At 41.8% G+C, this 19,069-nt stretch overlaps 1 protein-coding gene across 1 annotated transcript in view; it reads left to right on the forward strand.

The window, feature by feature from the left end:
* megf10 (multiple EGF-like-domains 10) overlaps window positions 1–19,069 on the forward strand; it is a 53,643-nt gene that overhangs the window by 16,477 nt on the left and 18,097 nt on the right. The window contains exons 7-10 of the mRNA XM_069688278.1: window positions 2,591–2,683; window positions 14,658–14,904; window positions 16,815–16,935; window positions 18,064–18,200. Of these exons, the coding sequence (XP_069544379.1) occupies window positions 2,591–2,683; window positions 14,658–14,904; window positions 16,815–16,935; window positions 18,064–18,200 (598 nt within the window). The remainder of the gene's footprint in view (window positions 1–2,590; window positions 2,684–14,657; window positions 14,905–16,814; window positions 16,936–18,063; window positions 18,201–19,069) is intronic.

A 19,069-nucleotide genomic window follows, 5' to 3' on the forward strand; every position in this document is an offset into this window, starting at 1 on the left:
CTGTCGATGAGCGTGACCGTTACATGAAGCGTGTGTGCTGCGTCGCCACACGTCAAACATGTTAAAGCGCGGTGAAAGCGAATGAGAGTGTGTCTCTGCATGTCTTTATTACCTCACATCCCCCTCTGTCGTTACCCAGCAGACAGTGACAGGTGTGAAGCCACACTGGTCATTGGCAAAAACAACAAGTGTTGGTGGGAGCGACAGTAAAAGAAGTGTGTGTGAACACAGGCTGCTGTTTGTCACGGTGGAAGGAGGTGGTGATAAAGATGTCACAATATGTGTGTGCTCTGGTGGAGACGAAGACCACAGTTTAAGTGCCCCGGGAGTTCAGAGGGGGATTTATTATGGTGTGAAAAGGCTCTGTTGTATAAGAAGTATCACATGCTGCTCTGAGAATCACTGAGCTCCTCTGCAGCAAGCAGGATGTTCAGACACTCCGGGCGATGCAGCGTTTCCAGATTGGACTGAGATCAAAAAGGAAATCAAATTGCATTAAGGTTAAATTTAGTTCTGCTTGTTTGTGTGGAGTCAGTTTGCCTGAGAAGTTTTAGTGTGATTCTGTTCCGGATGTCTGCTGAAGACGAGGCAGCTTCTTCCTCATCAGTATGTCGCTGTTACTGCTCATTAGAGTTTAGAAAAAAAAAAAAAAAGAATATTTCCCCATTAGGAGTGGATCAGTGACCAGGTGTCGTGTGATGCTCTCTGACCGTCCAACATGCTCAGGCTGACCCTCAATCAAGATCCAGACGCAGCATCAAAGTTTAAAAACAACTGGAGGACAGAACCGACAGAAAAACAACAGAAACCGGGAGCCGGTTCCACAGGAGAACCAGAAACGGGAGCCGGTTCCACAGGAGAACCAAAACTGGTTCCAGAACTGGGAGCTGGTTCCACAGGAGAGGGTTCTGAAAGATGACGGTTCTGCTTCCTGTAGTCAGAACCTGTAGAACCACAAGCAGGCAGGACTCTGAGAGAGAAGCTCTGTAGGGATGATTTGGTTCTAGAAAAAATTCTGTGACGATGTGGTTCGAGAAGAAGTTCTGTGAGGATGATGTGGTTCAAGAAGAAGTTCTGTAAGGATGATTTGGTTCTGTGAGGAGGATGTAGTTGTAGAAGAAGTTCTGTGAGGATGATGTGGTTCTGTGAGGAGGATGTGGTTGTAGAAGAAGTTCTGTGAGGATGATGTGATTCTGTGAGGAGGATGTGGTTGTAGAAGAAGTTCTGTGAGGATGATGTGGTTCTAGAAGTTCTGTGAGGATGATATGGTTCTGAGGAGGATGTGGTTCTAGAAGAAGTTCTGAGAGGATGATGTGGTTCTAGAAGAAGTTCTGTGAGGATGATGAGGTTCTAGAAGAAGTTCTGAGAGGATGATGTGGTTCTCGAAGAAGTTCTGTGAGGATGATGTGGTTCTGTGAGGATGATGTGGTTCTGTGAGGAGGATGTGGTTCTAGAAGAAGTTCTGTGAGGAGGATGTGGTTCTATAGGATCTTTAAAATATGGTGCAGTTTGGTCAGTTTGTGAATGTCACGCGAGGGCGACAGCTTTGTTCTGTTCTGAGTAAAAAATAAAGAACATCTGGCGTAGTGAGAGTCTTCTTTATGCCAGTGTTGTATAAACCGGACTTGAGACAGCAGTGTCTTACATCAGTGTTTCATAGAACTTTACAGTTACATGAAATACAAATACAAATCTATTTTTATCCCTGATTGGAATGCATCAAAACAAGTTAAGACACCAATACTTTCATAAGGCTCTGTGTCTCTGCTGCTGGTGATCCTGTGTTTGTATGTTTATACAGAACAGTTGTGTAAAAGCCGATCTATCTCATTGAGGCCCGGCTGCCTGCTCCTTTTTTATTTTGGAGCTCTGCAGCTGGCAGAGCGGCTCCACAGATGCACCAACAGGTTACCAAACCACTTTGTTTAGAGCTCCGACTGAACCAATGTTTTGTGGACTTCGTCAGGTCTGCAATTAAAAGCAGCCCGTGTTGCTTTGCTGTGTTCTCAGAGTGCTTCAAACCTGTATGTGGAGAAATGTTAAAACCACCAGGGATTTCTGAGGTTTACGCCGTCCTATCATCTCTTCGGTTCTATATAAATATTTGAAGTTTCGTTTACTTTCTGACTAACATGTCAAATATGTCTGGTCTTCAGCTTGGTTTGAAATTCTGCCACTAGTTGGTGAAAACATCAATGAACACTGAGCTCATTTAAAACAGACGACATTTGGACGTATGCAACAAAAAAGATGGTTTAAATGAATTTTCTCTTTTCCAGAGAAGCGCGTCCAGAACAGAAAACAATGATTATTTACCACTTAGCTGACATATTTCTAAGTCCGATCATGTATTGGTTCAAATTAAATTTCAAGAGTGGCAAATCTTAATTTTTACACCATATATCACATTCATGTCTTTTCCCTGCAGCTCTGTGACAAAACGGGGAATAAGGAAATATAAGAGAGGAGAAATGAATCATCTTGTGTATTTAACTACTAAACTCCAAATATTTAGCCACTGTAGAAATGTTGGGCTGTTTGTTCTGCCTGTACTGATTCTGGCTCGTCTTCATGTCTTCTCCGTTTCCAGCTCAGTGTGCAGAGAGCTGCGTTCACGGCCGCTGTACGGCACCCAACACCTGCCAGTGTGAGCCGGGATGGGGGGGCGCCAACTGCTCCAGTGGTGAGTCGTCCAGCTGCTGCTGTCTGTCCTGTGTGTGTGTGTGTGTGTGTGTGTGTGTGTGTGTGTGTGTGTGTGTGTGTGTGTGTGTGTGTGTGTGTGTGTGTGTGTGTGTGTGTGTGTGTGTGTGTGTGTGTGTGTGTGTGAGACTGGTTTCTGTGAAAGTACCCTGAACTCACACGAGGAAAAACACACTGGTATCGTTTTACAGGCTGCTGCACTGTACTACAACAACAGTCTGTACTACAACAACAGTTTGTACCACAACAACACAACAGCAGTCTGTACCACACTAACACAACAACAGTCTGTAACACAACAACACAACAACAGTGCTGCATGTATGTACAAACTACAGATAATTACGCTTCATTTTCTATTTCACTTCCACTACATTCAACAGATTCTACATTTGCTTTCACAACATTGGACAGCTTGTTTCCAGCTGATTGCAGAAAATATAAAATAGCCTGGCATCATATAAAGTATTGTTGTTTTCACCTCTAACAAAAGTAAATTAAAAATCTAAACTCTCCTCTACTTTCAAATCACTTTTATTTTTATTTCACAACACAAGTCATCTCCATTCACTTATCATAGTAAAGTCCTTATTGCAGAACTTTTATTCAACCTAAAGATATCATTCAACATTTTGGGAAACGTTATTATCGCTGTCTTTGCATGTGAGTCTAGACAATATAAGTATATATAAAAATATATAAATCTAATGTCTACAATAGTTGCCATTTTGTTCAAACTGTTACATTTGTGTGGAGAGTAAACCAAGGAGATTATTTACATGATTGTGCTTTCAAGGCGTCAGCAAGTGTAATGCTAAGCTAAGAGGTCCTGATTTCAGCTCTGTTCTCAATGACAACGATTTGGACATGTCACTCACAGAAGGAAACACAACATCCATATTCCCCTTAGACTACTACTCCTAACAGATCTGCAATCTTCTTCGTCCCCTGGACAATTATGATAAAAAAAATACTATACACAGAGGTTATACTGTATATAGATGCTGCTGTTAGTTAGGGTTGTAGGCACCAAAAACCATTGTCCATGGTTCGGTTAAAAGAAGTTGCCTCACGTTTTATATCTCTGACATCACTTCAAAGAACTCCATGTTGACTTTTGCTTCGTCACAGACTTGAACACAATCAGTCTGGTTGAAAGTGTTTGTTCCGTCCAAGCATCCTCCAACTTTGTGGACTTTATCACTCTTTGTACTTTATCTCCTTCTTCAACCCTGGTCATGCGTGACACTGACCTGGTGTCTTCTAGGGAACTGATGGGTGTATTATTATTTTCTACAACGACTGGTCAGATTGCTATAACACCAATTTACAGTTAATGTTCCTCTGTAGATGACCACCAGTTGGCCTCCATTTGCTTTAACTGCAGTGCTTCTAACTTTAACCATAACAGGAATTGCAATTGACACATATGTAGAACAACAGTAGAATCTCACAACACTACATGAGATTATCACCTTGATTGTAGAGATCATAGCTTCCCCTGCATTTAAAGTGCCTATTTCATTTAGGCTGTAAAGGGGCACTCCGCAGATTTTTGTTTGCACAGTTCACTGTGTACTTGGAGCACTCGGCCTGTGAAAGCAGTAGTGCGATCGGTTGTGTGACTCCGGAGGAGCTTTGTGAAGTCTGACAGAACAACCTTGGTCATGCTGTTTGGATCTCATTTGGCCCTTCTAAACTTGGCTTGGAGACTTTAAATATACAACAGAAAGCCTCAATGACCACTAGGACATTGAGCATTGTGGGCTTATTGGTTGCATGATCAGAAATTGTTGCATATGGGAAATGCATTATTCTGAGCTTTTGGAAATTGACCGCAGGGACTAAAAGTCTGAATACGTCAGCTCGGGATCTGCTGCCCTGATGGGCTTTGTGACTTGTGTGTCGCTGCCACACTCTGTGATTTAGGCTGATAAAATGGCCAGAGTTAATCTGCCTCTTTCTACTTGGTGGAGCCTCTGATGTATTCAAATCATTTGGACCCAAAACTTGGGAAATTCAGACTTTGTATCAGCAGCTGTGGAGAACACTGGGAACGTCCTCCTCTTGTGTCTTCAGTCTCTGTTCATCAGTTGACACTTTCCCGGTCTCGGACCTCAGAGCAGCACATGTCTTCAGGCCTCAGTGTTAGCACTGCATGTTTGCCACCGTGGCAGCTCGAACTCATCAGCACATTAAGACCACTGTTTGTGTTTAATGCCTTTAATAGTCACTGTATGAAACTTGAGCGGTTTTGTTTGCAGCTGACTTATAGACAGTGTCCACTCGGTGTACGTGGGAGGTTATTTTGGTTAGTCAGTCTGTGAATGTTTCTTCATGTAGGCCTATATGCTGATAGGCATGAGGAGCCCACAGGGTGTGCCCCGCCGTCTTCAGTTTCAGCCTGTAATAAAGGAGCTTATTGTTGTGTCTGGGCCCTAGGGCACCGCTGGGCCCCACTGGGCCCGGCTCTCTGTCTGCTCTCACACACACAGAGCTCATCTTAAAAAAGAAAAAGAAGAAAAAAAGCTCCACTCGTTAAAATAAATCTAATCAAAGTATGAATGACCTGAAAATGTGATGCTTAGTCATGGAAAGAAAAAGTGTCATACGGGAACCATGAATTCATCAGTGTGTGTTTCTTCTCATTGACACTAAATGAGTAAACGAATAAATGTTAAGGTTGTCTTAAGTTGGTCTAAATATAAAACAGTTGAGAGGAAAAAGAAGAAGACATGGTCGACACTGTTGAGGGAATTTTACTGACTAGAATCCTCCAGTAAAGACTAAGATCTCACTGTAATTTTCCGAGGCTTGAACATGAGTTAAGTATGGTTGCACAGTGTTTGCAGTGTTTTGAGCACCAATGTACGCTGGTTCAATTCAATTCAATTCAATTCAATTCAATTCAATTCAATTCAATTCAATTCAATTCAATTCAATTCAATTCAATTCAATTCAATTCAATTCAATTCAATTCAATTTTATTTATATAGCGCCAAATCACAACATAGGTTATTTCATGGCACTTAACACATTAACGTCCTTACAGCAAGACGTTACAATATTATACAGAGAAACCCAACAATTCAACAATGGTTGACGTGCGCTGCAGGAATGCTGCTTTGTCCATCATCAGATTCATTCAGATATCTATTAGTTGGAATTATTAAAACCTGCCGTCCCTTTGAGCCTAATTATCAGGTAAGTCTGATTCAGCCATGTGCAGATGCTTTGCCTGTCTTTTACAGGTGAAGAGTGACTGCTAGAATTTAAACTGTCTGACTGTCCAGCTCTTTAATCTGGATGAAAGAAGCTTGGGAAGGAAAAGATACTGATACACTCATAGGTCACCTTCCTCTCCTACAGTGTGCTCACATTAAGTTGACTTTATCCTTCCCAGGAACATAAATGCCTCAATGAATCAGCAGTGGCTCTGCAGCTGTAAAGGCGAAAGATCGAACCTCGGGCCATTTGTAAGAATTCTGAAATACAATAAATGTCTGTTTTCCCGTCCGCGGTCCAGAATGAGACTTTGAAAAGTCGTGCAAAATCATTCTTTTCTACTTCTGCGGAACTGTAACTCAACCAAATCTGATGCAGTAGAAACGTAGCACAGCATTGCTACACCCATGTGAGTCCTGGTGTAGCTTCTCACATGTTGACCTAAAACATACTTGTTAAACTCAGTTTAAAAACGCAGGTTTCCTAAATCTTGAGCTCTGTGCATTGAATCATGTGATGACATGTTCTGTCGGCCGAGTGTTCATTCTCAAACTCTTCCTCCCCGGTTGCGCCGGTCTGAGTCTCTGGAACTATTAGTCAGCTCAGTGAGTCCACAGATGAAAACCACTGTCACTGTCACTGCTGCTGTCAGGCAGACCTGTGGGAGACGTTCCCAAGGAGTCAGAGAGAGGACGCCATGGTCAGGCCGGCCCGTTTATTCTTAGTGATTATTGAATGTTTTGTTGCTTCATGTCATGTAGGACTTGAAATGTTTGCTGAAGTGGAGAACTGTGTGAAAATGTTTCTGTGACAAAGAGTCAAACGTAGATATGAGGCCGATCACTGTGGCTTTCAGCCTCTGTTCAGTAACATGTCTTTAATTTCCCCAGGACTCCAACGTAGTGACTGCGTTATACAGGTCAGTGGGCCCCAACAATATGTCTGAGGATCAATTTGAGGACCAAGAACAGGAAATGGGGGGGTGGGGGGTGGGGGACTGTGTTCAGGGGGAAGCTGCAATAATAGGAGAACATTGGGTGGTAGAAAATGACCCGGGGCACTGAAGCTTGTGATTTAGTGCACATGATAACAACATCAGATGCTCAGGAGGCCTCAAGTTCAGCTGTGAGAATATATCCACAAGAACATGATGTACTGCACATCTCAGTCTCTTTCTAAGAGCCTCCTTCTGGGTTTGAATGAGTAGATCTACCTCACTTTGTCGTGATTCTGTGACCTGGTCTTTACATGAAAAACAGAAGTCTACCAAATTACCCAAGTTGCACAGATCTTACCTCCCTCTCCACGGCTTAGTGTCTGATGTTGAGCCCAAAGAAACTACTAAACAACTAAAATGTAGTATAAATAATCACATCAATAAGTAACGCTGCTGTGATTTAGATCATACTCCAAACGAAATAATTAAAATCAAATGTATTATTTTGCTATATATCTAAAGTAGTTACTGAAATATACCAAAAACTTGGATGTATGGATGATGGATCCTCTTTGCTGAGGCAGCGTCCATGATTTCCAAACAGAATCTCAGATTGTGATCCATCAGACCTCAGGACAGTTTTCCACTTCACCTCAGTCCATCTTCAATGATCTCGGTCCAGAGAAGGCGGCGGTGTCTCTGGATGATGTTTCTATCTGGTTTCTTCTTTGGAGAGTTTTAACCTGCATTTGTGGATGCAGCGATGAACTGTGTTCACAAACAAGTTTAGTTTAGTAACATTTATTCACATAGCTGAGCTCCACCCCAACCAGCTGAAACAGCTTCTTTTATATTAACAATACCAAATCGATACTGGACAGGTTTTGTCAGAAAGCAGCTTAAATTCAACAGCATGTGCATTTTTTTGGATGCATTTCTTTATGTTTTTAGTTGATAAAGCTCACACTACAGTCCCAGAAAACAATTATTATGATTTATTTTCTGTCTGTCCACATATCATTGTAACATATCACCTCCCTTCACAGTCCCGCTGTCTTTATTTCACATGTATGTGAATTCAATCTTTTTTTTCTTTTAATTTGAAAAGTTTCGTGCTGACCATTTAATCTCTAACTGATTCAGTGACAAACTCTTTTTATAGCTCCGCCCTGCTTATGCAGTCCAGTCAAAAGTATTGTGTTTTATTTACATAACTTATGAGCGAGTCGCTCTGGTAGTTTCTGTCCTCTGATCTCTGTGTGTTTCATGAAGGGTGGAGCTCAACCCTCCATTACACAGGTGGAGGGAGCGAGGGGAGATTGTCCACTCATTAATCGATCGCGTTGATAGTTGTTCTCTTGGACAGGTTAAAAATAAATAAATTAAAAAATTCTGAAATGGAAATACACCCGGGCGGCCGTGAATACACCTGGGCGGCCGTCCACGTCTATGTATGTGATAAACGGCATATTGTTTGAACTTTTAGCGAGCCACTCAGAAACAGTAATGAGCTACAGGGTGGAGAACCCTGCTTTACATGATTTGCAAATCATTGCATTCTGTTTTTATTTACATTTTCCGCAGTGTCCCAACTATTGTGTAAACAGTTGTAATACATTTTGTTTGTATAGCTCTTTTCAAGATATTCAAAGTCGCTGCTTCGAGCACTGTAAACGAGTGCAAAGTCAGGATGTATATTTTGAAGGAATAAACAAATAATGTGCGGGGTCATTGCTGCTTTACAGTGAGATAGTGTTGTTGTAATATGATGGTAAAAACTCTCATTCCTGCTGGAGGAGCGCTACAGATGTCTTTACTCACTGGGAATCCTCCATATAAATGTGAAAGGAGTTTTCTGTTCCCATGAGTGCCCCCATTCCTGGTAGACTGGGTAATCAGCAAGTAGATGGAAAAACACCCCGGTCCCATTCCCTCCCAGTGTACCAAGTCAGAGCTGAGCCAACTCTCACAACTGGCAGCTCAAGTTACTGGGCCACTGCTTTTCTCTGCTCAGCCAAATCTGCCCCCTGAAATCTCTCTGGGTGTGTTTTTTTTGTTTTTACCTTCATATGAGATGTGTCTGTGTGGATTCAACTGAAGACACACCTCTAGTTCCGCATGACAGTGAGACATCAGCTCACGGTGGGGTCTCATACTGTGTATGTTTTCTCCACAATGAATGTACAGCAGAATAAAAAAACCGTGAGACTGCGATGCATCCAGCCCTTGTGACCGAACCCTGGCACAGTTCCGTCTGCTTTGTGTACGGCCGTCTTGAATAGACCCATGAAAGAGAACAATCTGTTCTCTGGGAAGTGTACGAAGAGCCCCCGAGCTCCTGGAGTTTGGCCTTTCTTCAATCTAGGTCAGGTTTCACAAAGGTAGCAGGATGGCAGACTTGAATGGAGGAGGGTTTTACATGTGCATTTTAGTATCTCTAATCTCCTCCTCCTCTTTGTCCCCCACCCATCCCCCTCGGTCCTCACCACGGTTTGCCACACAGGGCCAGACTGCCGGAGGAAAGGAAAGTATGCACTTTTTTTTTTACCAGGTCAGATTGAAGTGCGCTAATGCAGGAGGAATAAAAGGAGCCTGTTAATCACTTGAACTTCTTCAGAATGGAGGACTAGTTGACGATGGCTGATAGTCGACATGCTGGGCACATGAACATCCTGTTTGTGTAGTAGAAGAGAGGAGCCCCAGCTCAAAGGACATCAAACAAAGAGTTTGACGGCCTGGTTTATAGCAATAATTCATTATTCTTCCAAATTCTATGACAGAAATGAACATAAATAAAATCAGCTTAAGGTCCCCTTACTGGCCTTTTGAAGTGAAGTTTTCCACCCGTCCACAGGATGTCGGTCTTAACCACGAACAAAATGTGATGAACAATCAAACTTGCTAGCATGCGAGCTTTCCACCTATCTCTCATGGTCCTCATCCAGTAAACAGAGCGATCTCAGTAATGAGCTATCAATGTGAGGTGTCACAGGAACTCAGCACGTGACATCATGACGTCATGAACCCCACCTGTGTTGATGTCCACGGGCTGCAGCACTTAACCCTCCTGCTGTCTTCACAAGACATCTACCTCAGATGAGTTGTTCAGATTACAACACGTAAAAAAAAGGCACCCTGGATGTTGTATTTGTCCTTTTTATTGCTTTCAGAAGAGGTTTTAAACTATCAGTCTCTTGGATGCATTGGCAGGGCTTGTGAATGTGCTGTAGTTCCTTATCTTTGTCCTCTTCTGGCAGATTGCTGTGATGGAAGATGTAGCTTCAAGTCAAAGTTTCATTGCTGGTTTTTCTAAGGGCTCGGAGGAAGGTTGAAGAAAAGTCCGGGCACCGTGAGGTGTTTTCATGGAGTGGGCTTTCAGGAAGAACTTCCGGGGTTATTCTGGTGGAGGGACACACTACAAGTAAAGGGATTCTTTTTGTTTTTTTAATGAGATCATCAGTCTGTGGTGATCTGAATAATAGTATGGACACGGTCAGGAACAGTGTGACTTCCATTCACTCCACCGCCAACCTTCAATGCGGTCTTCGCCGTCTGCTGCTTTCTGACACGTTTCCGGGACACACTGAATTATTGGTCCTTAACGGTGTCAGACGGCTCAGCAAAGGAAGGTTCTGGGCCGTTTCTGTGAACTCCACTAGGAGATTGTGTCATTCTTTCACGCATGGAAACACAAACAGGGACCAAATATATTGGAGCATGTTGGACGAGCAGTTTATGGCAGAAGTCAACTTTCTGTTCGACACTTGAAGAGTTGGAATCTCAAAGGGTGAGAAAAGTCTGTTGCAGATTTTGCTCAAGAGACTTTGCACCTTGAAGACAAATCTAACGACAAAGTGAAGATATTTTTTATTTTTATTTCACTGAGGTTTTGATTAATTTTGTATTGTCTACTTTGAGTCCTTCACTTTTGCTTTCTTCTGTTCTACACATTAAACACACTGACGGAGCCGAAGACTTACTTTTTATACTATGATCAGAACACTGTTGAACAATCTTCAGTCGGCTGCAGAGGTCACTCTCAGCCCGCATGATCCCACAAACAACTTTTTATAGCAGACACACATTTAAGGTCTGTAAATCTGCAGCCAGCTGTTGATGGTGGGTTGTAGAGATGACGTTAGAGTTTGCACTGACAGGTGACCAGAATATTCTGTTAAAATATATAGATTTTTTTAGATGGTCTGTTGTGCTGAACCAACATGAACAACATTGTCACAGTGTACACAGAAGTTTGTAAAGAGTGAAATTTATTCATGATTAATTGACGTTTTCTCCTCTCACAGTCTAGAAGTTGTAAAAAGATGTAATGGTCACCATTCCATCACAGTGAAAAGAGGTTTTTCCAGTTTATTTCAAGTTTCTCAAAGAAGTCTGATTGGTCAGAAACATGATCAATCAGACAAGCTTGTAAAATCATCCATCCATCCATTATCTATACCTACTGTCTATGCTGTCTACAAGAAGGTGATGAGTCGACTCTTTTTTCTGAGGAAACTTCGATCCTTCAATGTGTGCAGCATGATGCTGGAGATGTTCTACCAGTCTGTTGTGGCCAGTGCTTTGTACTTCGCTGGGGTCTGCTGGGGGAGCAGCATTGGAGCTGGCGACACCAACAGACTTAACAAACTGGTTAAGAAGGCCGGCTCCATCATCGGCTACAAACTAGATAGTCTGGAAAAGGTGGTGGAGAGGAGGACGCTGAACAAACTATTGTCCATCTTGGATAATCCTGTCCACCCTCTCAACCACCTGCTGCAGGGACAGCGGAGCACTTTCTCTAACAGATTCCTCCAGCTCCGCTGTCACAAGGACAGATACAGGAGATCATTCCTGATACAGGAGATTTATTCCTGATACAGGAGATCATTCCTGATACAGGAGATCATTCCTGATACAGGAGATCATTCCTGCCCACTGCCATAAGACTTTACAATAACTCACCTCTGGCAAAATCCATCACAGTACAATAACACTGTTGACTGTGTTCTTGGTTGATTGTATATTATATATATAGATATATACTGTACTGTATGTATATATATATATATGTTGACTGTGTTTATTGGTTTGTTGTATATAATATATATAGATATTTAATGTACTGTATATATACTGTATGTACTGTGCATTTTATATTTTATATTTATATTTTTTATTTTATTGCTTTTCTATTATATTATTCTATTCTATTATTATTTTATTCTATTGTTTCTATTATTGCTCCTGTATGTATGCTGCTGTGGCGAAAAAATTTCCCCTCTGGGATTAATAAAGTATATACCTACCTACCTACTTTATCCTGAACAGGGTCACAGGAGGGATGGAGCGTATCCGAGCTCACTGTGGGCGAAGGCAAGGTTCACCTGAACAGGTTGCCAGTCTATCACAGGGCACATAGAGGCAGACGGAAACATTCAAGCTCTCATTCACACCTAAGGGCAATTTGTAGAATCACCAATTAACCTGAGGTGAATGTTTTTGGATGGTGGGAGGAAGCTAGAGTACCTGAGGGGAACCCACGCAGGCACAGGGAGAACATGCAAACTCTGTACAGAAAGGCCCAGGCCAGGATTCGAACCCTGGAACCTTTGTGCTGCGACAACGCTAACCACTGCACCACTGTGCCGCCCGCATGTAAAACGGATGAAGTCGTGTAGGGACGAGGTGGGGGATGGTTGGACAGATCAAACTCAGGACTTTCACTCAGGACTTCTCTGTATGTCCCACGTGAAAAAAAGTCAATGTTGACTCATTTGAACTTGTGTATTGTTTTTTTAACGTATGTTCATACCTGACCAGGATGTTTTCCTAAACATAAACCTAAACCTACTCAAGGACCCCTTCAAAAGGTTAACCACATGTTTACTACTGTTACCAGGACAACGAGGGTCCGGTATACCTGTCGCTGGTATTTTCCAGCAGTTATATGTCATTTTGGCAAATGAGAGATGATTTTTTTTTCACTCGTGTAGAGCTCACTGGTGTAGAGGGCATTAGTGTAGAGTTCACTGGTGTAGAGCTCACTAGTGTTAAGTTCACTGGTGTAGAGCTCATTAGTGTAGAGTTCCCTGGTGTAGAGCTAACTAGTGTAAAGTTCCCTGGTGTAGAGCTCACTAGTGTAGAGCTCACTGGTGTAGAGCTCACCAGTGTAGAGCTTACTGGTGTAGAGCTCATTAGTGTAGCGCTCACTAGTGTAGAGCTCATTGGTGTGGAGCTCAGTGGTGTAGAGTTCACTGGTGTAGAGCTCATTAGTGTGGAGCTCAGTGGTGTGGAGCTCAGTGGTGTAGAGCTCACTGGTGTAGAGCTCAGTGGTGTAGAGCTCATTGGTGTAGAGCTTACTAGTGTAGAGCTCACTGGTATAGACCTCATTAGTGTAGAGTTCACTGGTGTAGAGTTCACTGGTGTAGAGCTCATTAGTGTGGAGTTCACTGGTTTAGAGCTAACTAGTGTATAGCTCACTGGTGTAGAGCTCACTGGTGTAGAGCTTACTAGTGTAGAGCTCACTGGTGTTCATTAGTTCATTAGTGTAGAGTTCACTGGTTAGAGCTCACTAGTGTAGAGCTCATTAGTGTGGAGCTCAGTGGTGTACGAGGTGTGGTCTGATTCAGGCTGGAATCCAACAGCCAAAGGTGAATGAGGTGGGTTCTGGTTGGTTCTGGTTGGAGCCTGCCCGGCCACAGTAATAGAGAATCTGGTTGCGTACGGGTCCAGATGGTTTCCATGCCGGTGATGAGGAACAGGTTTTAGTTTCAGCCTCAAGAGTTCAGTTGGGTTACTTGATTATGTGGTGGGCTGCTCTGTGGTTTATAGAGAATGAACATATAAACAGTGGAATTGGGAACTCCAGAGTCCCGGAGTTAAGAGTTCAGTAGTCCAAGTGAAGGGAAAATAAAAAGTGCTTGTTGACACTAATTCTGCTGGAATATTATCAGATTTGGTGTAAAAGGGCCCCCACTGAATGGCAAACATGGGATTCTTGGTGAAAAGATGTGAGAGGGCTGAGAACTCTGTTGTTGCTAATGGTATTTGGTGAAGCCATCTTACCCTCAGAAAGCCACACAGCTCTATCTTTGTCCATTCTGGTTTACCTCATTCACAGAATGTAATTCTTCCTCATCAGTTCGCCTTTGATGTTTTCCAATCATTGCTCCTCTGCTTTGAATATTTTAAAGTTTCATTGGAGGACATGTGTGATTTGTGAACTTGTTTTATTTGATTTCTTACTGATTGTGTTGTGTCAGTTTTGATTATCGTGTTCTTGTGAATGTTTCTTGTTGTCAGGTCTTTCCAGGAAAAAAAATTCTTAATGGAGCTACCTACAGAAATTAATAAAATATAAACTATTATACAAGTGGTGTGTCTGAGAAGATCTTAGTGGATGGAAGTATATTGACAACAAAAGGGGTGGAGAGATGATGCGAAGCATATGCTCCTCACTTCTGTGTCAGTTCTCTGCTGTTTCATCTGTTTCAGCTTTTAAGGGCCTCAGATCGCACAGGACATCTATTTGAATACGTTTGTGTAGTTGAACAATTCCTGCTGCCCACTCACATCACAGTTGGTGTCCTACCTCACACTCTGGAAGCTTGGCTACCAAAAGAAGCAGCCATTGACCTGTTATGTGTGTGTGTGTGTGTGTGTGTGTGTGTGTGTGTGTGTGTGTGTGTGTGTGTGTGTGTGTGTGTGTGTGTGTGTGTGTGTGTGTGTGTGTGTGTGTGTGTGTGTATACACAAGATCAAGTGTTGATTGTCTTCCTCCTCCTCCTCCCCCTCAGCGTGTGACAGTAAACACTGGGGTCCTCACTGCAGTAACAGATGTCAGTGCCAGAACGCGGCGCTGTGTAACCCCATCACCGGAGCCTGTTTCTGCACTCCTGGATTCAGAGGCTGGCGCTGTGAGGCCCGATGCGAAGCGGTCACCTACGGTAACGGATGCCAACAGAGATGCCAGTGCCAGAATGGAGCTGCCTGCGACCATGTGACGGGAGAGTGCAAGTGCTCGCCAGGGTACACGGGAGCTTTGTAAGTCAAGGGAGAGAGTGTGTGTGTGTGTGTGTGTGTGTGTGTGTGTGTGTGTGTGTGTGTGTGTGTGTGTGTACATGTGCATGTGCATGTGTTTCCTGTTTTTACTCCCAACACTAACGTGAAGGGTAAAAGCCACGTATCTCCAGAGAAACACGCTCTCCTTCTGGGTGTCTTTGTTTTTGTTTGGACCAGAGGAGGAGCTCATCTGTTGCCGTGGGTTGACTCAGAACCAGGTTACTGGAGCAGAGAGGCTCAGTGACTCATCAGACCAGACAGCAATAGCACACAGCAAATTCACATCTTTGGAATAAACTCTCTCTGAGTTCAAATCAACTGTATTTGCTTGTTGCGTGTGAGACCATCGAATTCACTCTCAAGCAGAGTGAAAGGAACTCTTTTCTAGGAGTTGATTTTTTTTTTAAACATTTTTCAGGAGTTGAACTGAACTCTTGGGGAGTTAAAACTCGACTCCCATGAAAAGTCAAATGTTACTTTAACCTTGAGTGTTAACACTCAACACTTAAATTATTTGACATTCATGAAGTTCAAATTTCATCACACTAAAATAGTTTTAAGACTCACTACAAGATAATACAAGATAGTATACATGTATACACATATGATAGTGACAAATATATGCAGTGTGAATATATGTGGTGTTCATCAATTGATGCAGCATGTAAACTTTGTGACTCAAGTTACAAACCAACCAATTTATTAATGTGACTGTAATTGGTTTATATGTTTTGTTCCGACCTTGTACACCTGTGGTTTTGACTGATAGCCTCAATTTATTTATCATTACGTCTTCATTGAAATATTAATAAACAGCATGTTTTAACAAAACTAAATATAATTTCTGCCCATCACTTAGATTTAATTTGGCTGCTTTATTCTCAAAAGTTATGAAGAATGACTAAGGCATGCTGAGAAATGCCAATACGGCAACAAAGCTGTGCAGTAAACACCGGGAGTGTTGAATCATGCTCCTCAACACTCAGCGAATGAACACCAGAATATTACTCCACCAGAGAGTAACACTGAACACAAGCTGGAGTCTAATTTAGAAAATAAACTACAAAAATCCACCTCTTTGTTTAACTCCACGATATTTCACTCCAGAAATTTGCTGTGTGGGTGTATGCGTGTTTATTTTCACCGGCTATATTTATGTGGAGGATTCTGCTTCCTCCTACTAGTCCTCAGATTGTCCCGTCCACTGAGATCAGAGAATAAACATTATCCACGGTCCTATTTGCAAATCTTTAATATCGATCTAAAATCCACATTTGATTTATTTCTCTTCCATTTCCATGTATTTGTCACCTTTTGCCAGATCACAGATCTGATCTGCTAAAAAGAATTCAGATCCCAGTGCTGTGATGTTCGTGAATCCAGGTTGAACTTCTAGTTTTAAAGCAACCTGAAGATATTGTAAGCAACATACAACCTGAGCAGATCCAGGAAACATGGATCAGCAACTTCTGCTTTTCTCTCCCGCTTAAATTAAGATGGACGGATTAAAAAAGTTTAAATTATACATCTCCTCATGATTAACATCGATAGACAGCATTTTAATTCTCTACCAAACAGAACATGGAACAATAATTATCCATGAGTAAAGGAAGGATTCATTGAATCAGTCTGGATCTGATATGTGACCACAACATTTACATCAGTTGTTTGACTGAAATTGATTCATGAATCACATCAACTACAGATTCCACCTGTTGGCTGCTTCCAGGTTCTTCAGATATATTTCTTTTCCTTTAGGTTTTATATAAACAATGTAATTAGAATTTTTGAAATCCAAGAAGTTTCAGACCATTCTATAAAAATAGACTTTGTGTAAAAACAACTTGACCTTGAAAAGTGACCGGATGTCCTTGTATTGTGTGTCTGTGCAGCTGTGAAGACTCGTGTCCTCCAGGTAAACACGGACGGCAGTGTGAGGAGAGATGTCCCTGTCAGAACGGAGGCGCGTGTCATCACGTGACCGGAGAGTGCTCATGTCCTGCAGGATGGATGGTACACACCTTCTTCACACAAACACACACACAACGATCACGCTGTGCAGTGATGCAACACGTACAGTACAGATGTTACACATTATTAACATGCATGTTACTAAATACTGGGACACATAACGTGATGGAGCAGCATGATTAACGACAGTCAAACATGCTAACGTTTCTGATAACATGTTCTGATAACATGTTCTAATAACATGTCAACATGTTCTGATAAAATGTTCTGATAACATGTTGTAATACCATGTTCTGATAACATGTTATATTAACATGTTGTAATAACATGTTCTGATAACATGTTCTAATAACATGTCAACATGTTCTGATAAAATGTTCTGATAACATGTTCTGATAAAATGTTCTGATAACATGTTGTAATAACATGTTCTGATAACATGTTCTAATAACATGTCAACATGTTCTGATAAAATGTTCTGATAACATGTTCTGATAAAATGTTCTGATAACATGTTGTAATAACATGTCAACATGTTCTGATAAAATGTTCTGATAACATGTTGTAATAACATGTTGTAATAACCATGTTCTGATAACATGTTGTAATAACATGTTGTAATACCATGTTCTGATAACATGTTGTAATAACATGTTCTGATAAAATGTTCTGATAACATGTTGTAATAACATGTTGTAATAACCATGTTCTGATAACATGTTGTAATAACATGTTGTAATACCATGTTCTGATAACATGTTGTAATAACATGTTCTGATAAAATGTTCTGATAACATGTTGTAATAACATGTTGTAATACCATGTTCTGATAACATGTTGTAATAACATGTTCTGATAAAATGTTCTGATAACATGTTGTAATAACATGTTGTAATAACCATGTTCTGATAACATGTTGTAATAACATGTTGTAATACCATGTTCTGATAACATGTTGTAATAACATGTTCTGATAAAATGTTCTGATAACATGTTGTAATAACATGTTCTGATGTTCTGATAACATAACTACAAAAGACGTCATCAGGATCTTTCTCTGTTGAAGCAACACGTCGCCCCAGAAACACAAGTGAAAGATTAGCGGTGTGAAAGCTGATGAAGCTCCTCAGTTTGTTCGTGTACGTATGTTGCTGCTGTTGTTGTCTGCAGGGAAGCGTGTGCGGCCAGCCGTGTCCAGAGGGGAGATTCGGACAGAACTGTTCCCAGGAATGTCAGTGTCACAACAACGGCTTCTGTGTGTCATCCAGTGGACAGTGTGTGTGCAGCCCGGGGTACACGGGAGAGCGGTAAGAGAAGCCTTCACGGCGCACCATACAGTTTACAGTCTACAGCACGTCATGGTGAGGAAGACCGCTTCGAAGAAGAAGCTGGATTTCCTGGAGGCCGTACCATGTGATGCTCTGCTGAACAGATGTGGGACGATCAGACGCCTTCCTGAATGTGTCATCGATAATAATCCAAACATACAGCGCCTAGAGCTTCTGCACAGCATTGATCATTTCCATGTTCTAATGTTGAAGCCTAATAACATGATATATGACATTATTACGTCAATGTTTAAAATTTGTGGGACGATTATGTGCATTGCGTTACATTCGTGTGGGGACTCTTCACAGTCGCTGAATCATCAATACACGTTGCCGTTGGAGAACTCTGACTCTTCAGGGCAAAATGTGGAATTTCAACATTATAAACTTGGTAACTGGTAACTAAATGGGACAGTTGCATGTGCAGGATACTTTTCAAAAACATGTAATCTGACCTCTAAACTCAAAGTAGGAAATTAAAAGGTCCAATACTGATGAGCCTTGAAGTTTATATGTATTGATGTGCCCAACACGTTTACATTTGGTCAAATTGTTTCGGTCCCTCATGAACCTGAGCGCCCAACAGCTGAACAACACATGAACAACATGTGATGTCAGCAGCACTTCATCACTGATGCACAATACAGAAAACTACAGACTCACACATTGGCAAGAAGTTTTTACAGATTCACATGTTCATTAGAAACCAGCGTGTTTGGCTGAGAGCCACTGACCTGTTAGGATGGAGGGAAACCATCAGGAGATGAATATAAACTAAACATGAATATTGAACCACGCCAGCCTTATTCTGTAAGTCTAAACTCAAATATTGACAATTATGATGACAG

The sequence above is a fragment of the Brachyistius frenatus genome, unplaced genomic scaffold, assembly GCF_029030835.1.
Source record: "Brachyistius frenatus isolate BFR_SWC_R1_liver_20210118 unplaced genomic scaffold, ASM2903083v1 Contig_554, whole genome shotgun sequence".
Classification (NCBI taxonomy): Eukaryota; Metazoa; Chordata; class Actinopteri; family Embiotocidae; genus Brachyistius; species Brachyistius frenatus.